Here is an 11,000-nt window from a genome sequence, read left to right on the forward strand (position 1 = left end):
GGGGAAGCGCTTCTGCTCTAGAAGCCGGGTTCTATTCTGATTCGGCCATTGGACGCGAGCGCTTGGAGGCGGAGCCCTGTGCCGTGTGTCCCCGCCAGGAGACCGTTTCCCACTGTCCCACCATAAGTGGTGACGTGCACACTGCTCCCTGGGCTCAGGGCTGAGTCTGGCCTCTCGTCACAAAATTCCTTTTGTTTTCATCCGTTGATGACCTCGGATGACCTTTGCATCATTTGGGAACAACGGTGTCGGAACTGTATTTAGAGCGGGCGCTCTGCTAGCGGCTTGCTTGCGTTTCCTTCATGTTACGGGGAGGGAACCGTAGATGTTAATGGCGAAGACACCAGCGCTTCCGAGCAGAGCCTGGGTCGCTTTATTCAGACTTGTCGTCGTGTGCATCAGGGGTCGACGTGGACCCCGCACTTCGTTTCTCCGGGACCATCACTCTCCAGCCTAACTCCCCGCAAGCTGCTGCGTGTGCAGAAGTCCAGTGACAGCCGTGTAACGGCACTGGGTCAGAAACAGAACGTTCTTTGGTCCGGTTTTCCTCAGAAGCAGCTTGCTTGGGGAGATTGGGTTTTGGTGGGGACACTTTCCCCCATAAAATCGAAGGTGGAAACACACGTAACAAGTGGTTCCTACTTCACTTCCCCAGGAAGATCTTCTCAAGAAACCAGAGTACGTTTACTGAAGTTCTTAAGTTTCAAAATCATATTCTTTCTTTTTCTGCTTCAGGAAGTACATTCAAGTTTGTGTCCAGAATTTGTCGGAACTTGACTTTGAGCTGTCGGACGGTCACCTCGTGGATCCTGACAGTAACGCCGACCTACGGCTGGTGCCGCTGAACGCGAAGTCCCCGCAGGTAACGGCTCTCTGGGGTGGAGCGTCCAGCCCCGGCAGGAAACGGCGGGGGCCAGGGTGCGACGGTGGTTCCAGCAGGTTTTGATGAAGACATAGTCTGCCTGTAGAGTGAGCCTTGCAGCCCCGAGAGTGACGTCCCGGCGATAAGCGCGTCTGCTCTGAAACGGCCGCGTCGTTGCCATGACGTGCGTGCTGTGCCTCCTGCGGGCTGGGCGGCACGGGGCGGATTGGGGACAGTGCTCTCTGCGTTCTGAGAGGGGTTCAGCCTTAAGTTTGCCCTGCTGTGTGCACAGCTTTCTGGGAACACCTGTCCGTGCCCGAGGAAGACCTCTCGTGCCCGTGTAGCTTTGTAAGGCATCCCACCCGTGTTCGCGCTGCCTGGCTGAGCGCAGACCTTGCCGTCGCAGACATTCAAAGGGTTTCTCAGGATGTGTGATCTGTAGCATTTTTGAAGGACTTCCCCCGGCTAAGAGCTGACCCATTTCAGACGCTGGCCCAGTTCGTCCCTGTGCTCACGGGCGGTACTGGTGCTTCATTCAGGCTGATGTTAAGTCTAAAGTCATTGGCCTGAACGTAAAGGCGACCTTTGCCATCGGTTGATGGCATTTCCCAGTTTGGAAACGTACGAGACACCGTGTACTGATAAACGTTCTTGAAGCACTCTTATGGTCCCTTGTGCCATGAAGCTTACGGAGTCAGAGAAGATCAAAACCTTTAACTGACTTGGCGCAGTCTTCCAGTGGAGAAGGGCAGGAGGACCGTGGGGCACGGGCGGGAGCACCAGGAGGCGGGTCCCGGCGGCGGGCTCGGAGCGCGGCGTGGGGTGCGGTGTGCGCTGCGTCCGTGTGCGCCATGACAGTGACTCTTTCTGCAGCACGTCCGCAGCAAGCAGTCAGTGTTCTTTGTGTGGGAGCTGAAGTGGACGCGCGCGCCTCCCCCTTCTCTGCGCTGCCGGTTCTCCGTTGGATCCTCCCCGGCTTCGGGAGGACGGCTCTCCATCCCCTTAAAGCCGTACACTTACGAATTTCAAGTGGAAAATTTTTTCGTACGTATTGCATTATTTTTTGGTGGGAGTGTGGGGTGGGAGAATGGAAGGTGGCATCGTACTCCTTTTAATTAAGAAAAAATCGGATAGAAAAAAGTCTTTCAGAGTAACGAGGCAACAGATCGAGGAAAATAGTTAACACTTGGAGTAGCTCAGTCGTTGGCTGATTTATTTTAGACCCGCGGGTCTTTTTCGGGTGACATGTGTGGCTCTGGCGCAGGCCTGCCGGCGGCCTTCAGATGGGTGTTCATAAAGACCCAAGGCTCCTGATCTCTGCTCCCTTTTCTCTCGCCCACATTCAGAATGTCCTGGAACTATTTCTTAGAGTCCTTTCATCCTGATCCTGGCTCCCGCTCAGGGGGGGTTACTTTATAAGGCACCTCTCTGATTTTTTAAAAGAAAAGCTGACAATATGCAGAAACTGACTTCACGAGTATTGTGAAGATGTTCCCATAACCTGCGCATGAAGCGTGGAGCTGAATGTAGCCTTGAGCTAGATGAGGACACGCAGCTGTGTGTTCGTTTCTTTGGCGAGACGCTGGATGTTGTGTCAGGGAAATCAAAACGCAAATACACGATTTTGTGCTGTTTCCTTCCCTTCTCTACTGCTGAAGTTGTCAGGCACTTTGGGGTGTGTTTGTGTGTGTGGCTCTTGCTCTGAGCGGGTTTTTCGGTAACCCTTTCAGCCAAAACACTGTTTTATTTCACTGTCTTTATCAGACTTAGATTCCGGTGTAGTCACCAGCATGATTCGTCTTTTCGTGCCACAAGCAGGAGCCTTTTTGGTGTTTTAACACCAGCGCCACGACCGCTCCCGTGGCGCAGAGGCCGTGACTGTGTCTGGCCTGCTTGTTACCACGCGGTAACTCGCCCGCGGTCACGCTGTCGCGTCTGGCTTTGCTGCTTCCTCTCCACGTGGAGAGCACAGAGACATTTCTGGTGGATCGCTCTTTGAAAACGCATTCTCTGGGGCGCCTGGGTGGCTCGGTCGGGTGCTACCGACTTCGGCTCAGGTCGCGATCTCGCGGTCCGTGAGTTTGAGCCCCGCGTCAGGCTCTGTGCTGACGGCTCGGAGCCTGGAGCCTGCTTCTGATTCCGTGTCTCCCTCTCTCTCTGCCCCTCCCCGGCTTGCACTCTGTCCCTCTCTGTCTCTCAATAAGAAATAAACGTTAAAATAAAATTAAAAAAAGAAAACGCATTCTGTGAGGCCCAGAAATAAAGACGCCACTTTTTTTTAAGGAAAGCTGTTTTGAGATTGAGATACACAGTCTATACACCATGAATTTCACCCATTCGAAGTAGACGGTTCAGCACAGTCGGCATATTGACAGAGTTATGCAGCCATCATCATGGTCTCATTTTATTTTTGTTTTTTAAATGTTTATTTATTTTGAGAGAGAACGAGAATGTGAGCAGGGGAGGGGCAGAGAGAGAGAATCAAGCAGGCTTCCACACTCAGCATGGATCCCAATGTGGAGCTCGATCTCACAACCCTGGGGTCTGACCTGAGCCAAAATCCAGTCGGACACCCAACTGACCGAGCCACCCAGGGGCCCCCAGGCTCTCAGTTTAGGACACTTTAAACATTTTGCTTTATTTATTTTGTCTTTTAAATATTTTTTAAGTGTTTCTTTATTTTGAGAGGAAGAGAGCGAGCACGAGGCGGGAAGGGGCAGAGAGAGAGGGAGAGAGGGAATTTCAAGCAGGCCCCGCGCTGTCCACACAGAGCCCGACGTGGAGCTTGATCTCACAAACTGAGATCATGACCTGAGATCAAGAGCGAGACTTTCAACCGACTGAGGCCCCCCACTCCGCCCCGGGCGCCCCTTCATTTTAGAACACTTTGATCTTTCCGGAAAGAAACCTTCTACCCCAGCCCTAGGCAACCTGCAGATCTGCCTGTTCCAAACACTTCCTACACACGGGAGCGTGTCACACGGCTCTTTCTGCGACTGGCTTCTTGGCCTTGGCGGACTGTTCCCAGGGTTCACACATTGTGTTGCTTAGGTCAGACTTCAGACTTCAGTGGAGGAAGAGTATTCTGCTGTGTGCATAGACCATGTTTCCTTTCCCAGTTGTCGGTGGCTGGCCGTCTGGGTTGTGTCCGCCGTGGAGGGGACACACGTGGCGGGGGCTGTTCCGAACAGTAACGCCGTGAGAGTCCCCGTGCGAGTGTTTGCGAGTTCGGCTCTGGTGGGCAGATAACCGGGTGGGGTTGCCCGGTCCTGTGGCGACTCTGTTTACGGTTTTGCGAAGTTGCCGCGCTGGTTTTCAAAGGGACACCGTTGAGTACCCCCCCAGCAGCGTGTGAGCTCCGGGTCTGCACATGCACACCGACACTTGTTTTGGTGTCTCCTTGCTTCTAGCCAGCCCCGGGGCCGTGAGGTGGCATCTCACCCTGGCCCTGTTGCCACACTTCCCTGACGGTAAATGACGCCAGACGTCTCTCATGCACTTCTTGGCCGCTTGCATTTTTTTCCTTTGGAAAGATGTCTGTTCGTATCCTCTGCCCATTAAAAAAATTTTTCTTGGGGCGCCTGGGTGGCGCAGTCGGTTGAGCGTCCGACTTCAGCCAGGTCACGATCTCGCGGTCCGTGAGTTCGAGCCCCGCGTCAGGCTCTGGGCTGACGGCTCAGAGCCTGGAGCCTGTTTCCGATTCTGTGTCTCCCTCTCTCTCTGCCCCTCCCCCGTTCATCCTCTGTCTCTCTCTGTCCGAAAAATAAAAATAAATGTTGAAAAAAAAAAAATTAAAAAAAAATTTTTTTCTTTAATGTTTATTTATTTTCGAGAAAGAGAGAGAGACAGAGCACGAGTGGGGAAAGGCAGAGAGAGAGGGAGACACAGAATCCGAAGCGGGCTCCGGGCTCCGAGCTGTCAGCACAGAGCCTGACGCGGGGCTCAGACCCACGAACCGCGAGATCGTGACCTGAGCCGAAGTCGGACGCTCAACCCGTTGAGCCACCCAGGCACTCTGGATGGATCCTCTGTCTTCCCGTCCCCCTCTCTCTGCCCCTCCCCTGCTTACCCTCTTTCAAAAATAAACACCCCCCACCCCCCACCCCCCAAAAAAAGAGAGAGACTGAGGTGCCTGAGGTGGGGACTTGCCAGGCACGCCGTCCCTCCAGGGCGATTGTTTAGGGGCCGTGCGCAGCAGCTCTGCTGGCCGACTCCGCGAAGGGCTGAGCCGGCCCCTTCCCTCAGCCCTCTGGCACGTCTGTGGGCAGCACCCCCGTGGCCTAGAATAGCGTTTCTCCAGGTTGTTTCTGCATCTGTGCTTGTCTGTCTTTTTCTTGCCCAGACGTTATATAACGTGAGAGCTGAGATCCTGCCCCCTTCGGGAACGGAGCACTGTAGGACGGGCTCGCTCTGCTCCTTGGAGGTGTCCATCACGCGGCTCTCCGACCTCTTGGAGGTGGATAAGGATGAGGCACTGACAGAATCCGACGAGTATTTTTCCACCAAGCTTATGTATGAAGGTAGGTCTGGAGGCATCTCTTCCCCTGGCTGTTGTGCTAATCCAGTGCTTGAAGTGATGGTGCCCTCCCTTTCTCAAAGTATAGTGTTCTTTGTCTGAAGAGAGAATGTTCTAGAATCAAAAAAGCTCATTTGAATGTTGCGTTGTATAGCAGGTTCCTAGGCTGGCAGGATGTTGGACTTGGTTCTGGGGAGTCATTCTTCCTACAGGTATTTTTAAGCAGTCGTTGGGCTCAGTGCTGACAACACGGGGGCCCCTAGAGCTGCCGTCCCTCTCTGCCTGGGGCTCGGGGCCTTCCCGTGGCCGTGGAAGCGAGGCCGGAACTCTGGCGCTCAGCGGCCCATGCGCCCTGGAGTCCCTGCCCCTGTCCTTTCCCCTCTGGCCTCCTGGAATCCCCCGCTCCATCCCCCACCTGACACTGACCCCCGCCTGGGCCCCTCTGCTCGCTGACTCCCCCCCCCCCCCCGAAGCCCCGCTCCGCCTCCGCCAGGGCCGTCGGCATGGAGTGTTGGGACCTGTTAGGCTCTGAAAAGTGGTTGAGGAGCCAAATATTTCTTTCTTTAGCAACTTAAAAAATAACATTACACGAACTCATGCTTGAAAGATAGCTGTTTTCCAAAACAAGACAAAACAGTGAGAAGGGACTCCTGAGTGACTGTGGGTTAAGCGTCTGACTTCAGCTCAGGTTCTGCGCTGACAGTGCAGAGCCAGCTTGGGACTCTCTCTCTCTCTCTCTCTCTCTCTCTCTCTCTCTCTCTCTGCCCCTCCCCATCTCATGCTCTCTTACTCTCAAAATAAATAAACTGGAAAAAAAAAAAAAAGGAGAGAAAAGAAAATAGACGGGTGACCTTGATTTGAGTTCTTTCAAATCTGATTCCTGGTTCCACGGAAGGCAGCTGAGCCTTCCTTTCTGCCGCACTCGGTCTGCGGTGACACATTGTGCCGGCTGGAGTGCGTGATGGGACCCTAGGCCCGCGTAGATCTGTAGTTGGTACAGGGCAGTATTTCAGACAACCTTCTGTGATACTACACCAAAACATGACAAGTGCTGGGCTTTTAGAGGCCAGTTACAGGGTGGAATCTGAAATCATGTGAATGAACTTTTTGTACTCAGTTTCTTTAAATCCTTTGACCTGGCTTGTGGTTTGACTCTTTCTTCTTTCTTTCTTTCTTTCTTTCTTTCTTTCTTTCTTTCTTTCTTTCTTTCTTTCTTTTTGAGAGGGAAAGAGAGTGAGAGTGCATGGTGCGGGGGCGGGTGGGGAGAGGCAGAGGGAGAAGGAGGGGGAGGGAGGGAGGGAGTCAGTCCCAAGCAGGCTCCACACGCAGGGCAGAGCCCAACACGGGACTCTGTGTCACAACCGTGAGATCATGACCTGAGCCGAAATCAAGAGTCACATGCTTAACCGACTGAGCCACCCGGGCGTCCCTGGCTTGTGGTTTGAAAGGCTCTTCTACCCAGGCAGCATTTTGTGACACCATGGCTTGGTCACTTGGGAAACGGGCCTCCTGATGCACGCGGACCTGCACGTGCTGTCACCTTCTGTTCTACCGTGTGACACGTTCGCACGCGTTTCCAGCTCCCGCTGAGCTCATTAGGGTGGTCTGAGTCCTGGGACACTGCCTGGATCCCAGTGGCAAAGCCAAGCTTTCCAAAAGCCCAACTTTGATCAGAGTTCGAGATTGTATCATTGGCGCCTTGGAAGTGACGGGCTCCCCCCACTCGTTCCCGAGACCACATCTGCCGAATTCCCCAGACTGAACGGCACCACTAATGCCGTCCGCGGCGAGCTCGGTGGTCTGTGACCCGTGCTGCGCCCGGGTCCACGTGCTGAGCTACCGGAGACGGTGCCTCGGGGGGCCCAGGGTGAGGAGCACACAGGACCTCCCTCTAATGATTTGCAACTTCTTGTGAGTCTGTAACCATTTCTGAGTTAAAGTTAAAAAGATGTTTACTTAAGGGTTGCATTTAATAAAACTAACTTGACTGCTTCAGGAAGGACCTGCTTAAGGAAGAGTGGCAGTTTTTATCCCCAGATGTGTGGTGTTGGGGAGCCCACCGCCACGACTCTCCCGCCTGTGGGGCCTCGGTTCACGCTGGGACCCGCGGTCCTGCCCGCCCAGCGCGCAGGGCAACACGGGGGGTGGGGGGAAGGCGGGAGTGTGAAGGCAGCGTTGGCCCCGTGCTGCCCTGGGGACCACGCACAGAACCGCTCCAGCGTGTCCCTCCCACATGCGGCTTCGGCCTCTGCGTGTCCTTTGGTGCCACCTGTCCCCAGAGGCTCCTCCTCCCCGTCTGTAGGCAGCCTGCCCTCTGCTGCCCCTTCTTTGCTGCTCGTGAAGCTTCTAGTCCTTGAAGCCCCTTGGCTCCTGCTTTGCGTCCCCTTACAGAGGGGACGCCGTAACCTCTCTGCAAGGTCGTCCACTTCTTGAGGACAAGGCTCCTCTCCTTTTTGCTTTTGAGTGCCTTCCCAGTTGGGGATTCACATCGTGCCGAGTGACCTCCCGTTTGTGTTGTAGAAGGTGCCAATGACTGCCGTGCGCGAAGGCTCTCTGAGGCGCGGGTGGAGGTGCTCTCTATACGTCTCTTTCCGTCCCATCGAGAGGCTTGTCTGAGCGGCGGAGTTGGGATCGGGACCCCTAGTCTTATGCCACCGCTTACCAGACGCGCCAGCGTCCTGCCCTGCCCGCGTTCCAGGTTGAACAGCCAGGGCGGCCACCGTCTTGAAACATCACACACGAAGTTTTCAAGTGAAATTGAATTGCTGCTGTTCATTTCTTAACTTGAGGAGAAAAAAGCGATTTTCCCTATGCGTCTAACGCGTATTTTCGTTATTAAACCGACGCGTTTTATGTTCAGAAGCAGTTAGGTGACATTAAAATACAGACTGTGTCCAGTTTGGGATTTTGCGCTCTGGAGCGTGGGACTATTGACGCCTCTTATTTGGGTGTGAAAACCGAATGCTCTTGCCGGGGCCAAACCTGTGCTCTCGTCTGCGTTTCAGTGGTCGACAACAGTAGCAACTGGGCGGTGTGTGGGAAAAGTTCTGGCGTCATCTCCATGCCTGTGGCCGCCCGGGCCACTCACCGCGTCCACATGGAGGTGATGCCCCTCTTTGCGGGTTACCTGCCCCTTCCCGACGTCAGGCTCTTCAAATACCTCCCCCACCACTCCGCGCACTCCTCGCAGCTGGACGCTGGTAAGGACTCAGAGATGGGGTGCGCTCGCCATCGGAGCGAGAGACGGCTCCGTGCGGGGATGGGGGAGGGGGGCTCCGCTCGCAGGGCCCGCGCTTCCTGACCAGTCGCGTGTGCTCGGTGCCGGTGGCGTCTAACCGAAAACCCGCTCGGGGTTACGGGTTGTAGGCGCCTGCTCCGGGGCTGGGTCCTCTGAGGGCCCGCGCGCCGGATCCCCTTAGGGGTGGCCTCGTTTAACGTTCTCTCGCTCGGAAGGTCAGCTTGGGTGGCTTGCGGCTCCCCGGGGCAGGTAGCAGGTCCCCGTCGCGGGCCCGCGCCTCACTTCCTGTGCGTTTTGCAGATAGCTGGATAGAGAGCGACGGGCTGTCGGTGGACAAGCACGTGGACGAGCAGCCGGACGGCGGCAGCGGCGGCAGGTGCAGGGGCAGCGCGCACCTGGCCTCCGGCGGCGAGCACAGGGGTTTGCCCATGCCCCGGCTGCAGGCGCTGCCTCCCGGCCAGGTCTTCAACGCCAGCGTGGGCACGCAGGTGCTGGTCATCCCCAGCAAAGACGACCACGTCCTCGAAGTCAGCGTCACATGACCGTGCCTCGGGTCCTGGCGCGCCCCAGGCCGTTCGTGAGTGCGCTTGAAGGGGTCCCGCCTCCTCTGCCCCCCGTCGTCACATCCTAGCGCTAGCCGGACTCTCGGTGATTCTGCCTGGCCGTGGAGGCGTCAGAGAATGTCAGCGCGCAGCCGGTCGGCCGAGTGACAGCGTCATTTCCGTGTTGTCCGTGGTGTAAGATTCCCCGTTGCTTCTTTTTTCCTCCCTGTCCTTGTGCCGGCGCCTCCGGGGTTTGCCTGGACCCCACCCCCGCCAGCCCTCTCCCTGCCCCTGGAAGGTCTGTGCCCTGCTCTCTCACCCGGCAGCCTCCCGGTCTGCCGGCTCCTTATGGAGTCCGTGGGCCTTCCAGGGGGACACACGGCCACCCTCGCCGTCTTAGTAGTGACACGTGTATGCCTTTCTGGGCACACGGCTGCCCTCTTTCTGGACCGGTTGGATTTGTAAGGCTCCTGAGGGATAAAACACCATCCTTTACCCAGATGAGTTGTGCTTCTCTAGAATAACACCCTTTGAGAGCGGGTCAGCGAGGCTGAGTGCTGGAGGGGGGAGGGAACGGAGCCCCTTCTGTGCCTTGGGACGTCACACTGGGAGGGCCTGGAGCCTCCGTTAGCTGGAGCCATTTTAAGGTACTTTGGGGAGACTAGACCAGGGCCTAAAGGACCACTGGTACTGAAATAGTTTAGGAATAAACGTTTCTGGAACCCCTTTTCCCCATGATATTGATTGAATTATCATATGCACTTGGAATTAAATATGTATTTATTTTAATTATCATTACGTTGGGGGTTGGTACATTGTTTTCTTCTCACCTTAAAAGTCTTTCCATGTCATTGTCGCTGTGTAATCGATACTTTCTTCCGCACCTTAAGTCCTAGAGGTTAAGAGGCTCCATTTCAGTGGAGATTGGCGGGGCCCTGTCAGTGTGCTTCTAGTCTGGTTGTGGGAATGACGGAAGTCTTGGAATATTCTCTGCCGGTCCACTAAAATTGCAGTCGTAACCGTACCAATGGATTAATTTGCTCTCGGTTGTAAATTTAATTGTACATATGGTTGATTTATTATTTTTAAAAGTACAGACTAACGGATGTAATGTTTATGTAGAAGTTGCACCAAAAATCAAGGACAAAATAAATGCGTGTTTGTTTTTACTGGTGTGAGAGTCACAGCTTGTAAATAAGTGTTGGCTGTATGAAACCTTTTCCAGCTCTCCAAAGCAATGTATTTTTGTACATAAGAGATAGAGAACTCTTACTTCCCCGGGAAAGCGTGGTCAGAACGGAGCCCGGCAGGCTGATGCAGAAGGGGAGTGCGGTCAGGCCCAGAGGGCACGGCCTCACGCCCAGCTGGAGACGAAAGGGGCCTGCTTGTCACCTGCCAGAGAGAGGCTGGAGGAGGCTGGCGTTGAGGGGGTGGCGGGGACTTGGGGCTGCGGGGGTGAAGGGGCAGATCAGAGTCCTTGTTCCCACGCTTCTGTGTTGTCTCTCAAATCACTCAGAAAATAAGGTGGTGTGATTCCCCCGCACCCCACCCTGTGTCTTTTTCGTTTACAGAAATTGGAGATACGTAAAGAAGATCAATATTTGTGAGTCTAATTAAACTTTTCAGAAATTAATCTTCCTTAGGTGCACTTTAAAACTAATAAACTTGGTCAACTAGGCAAATTAGAGCTTCGGAGTCTAATGATAGTTTAGGGTTTCTAAAATGTTTGTTTTGTTGTAAAAATTGATGATTGCCCTACGGATCTGCCAAGCCCTGTGGATGAAGAGATGTTTGAGACGTGATTCCGCCCGAAACACCTCACGTGGTCAGTCTGGGAGCCAC

General features: G+C 54.6%; 1 protein-coding gene across 4 annotated transcripts in view; it reads left to right on the plus strand.

Moving 5' to 3' along the window:
• The window catches only part of TRAPPC10 (trafficking protein particle complex subunit 10), an 87,756-nt gene extending 77,429 nt beyond the window's left edge, over nt 1–10,327 (plus strand). For all 4 annotated transcript variants that reach the window (XM_086676098.1, XM_086676097.1, XM_086676100.1 and 1 more), the window contains 5 exons: nt 736–862; nt 1,736–1,906; nt 5,205–5,382; nt 8,384–8,578; nt 8,917–10,327. In XM_086676098.1, the coding sequence (XP_086532224.1) occupies nt 736–862; nt 1,736–1,906; nt 5,205–5,382; nt 8,384–8,578; nt 8,917–9,158 (913 nt within the window). In that variant the 3' untranslated portion in view covers nt 9,159–10,327. The remainder of the gene's footprint in view (nt 1–735; nt 863–1,735; nt 1,907–5,204; nt 5,383–8,383; nt 8,579–8,916) is intronic.
• Nucleotides 10,328–11,000: the final 673 nt, after the last annotated feature.

This window comes from Puma concolor, chromosome C2, assembly GCF_028749965.1.
Source record: "Puma concolor isolate L17-30 chromosome C2, mPumCon1.1.hap2, whole genome shotgun sequence".
NCBI classification, from domain to species: domain Eukaryota; kingdom Metazoa; phylum Chordata; class Mammalia; order Carnivora; family Felidae; genus Puma; species Puma concolor.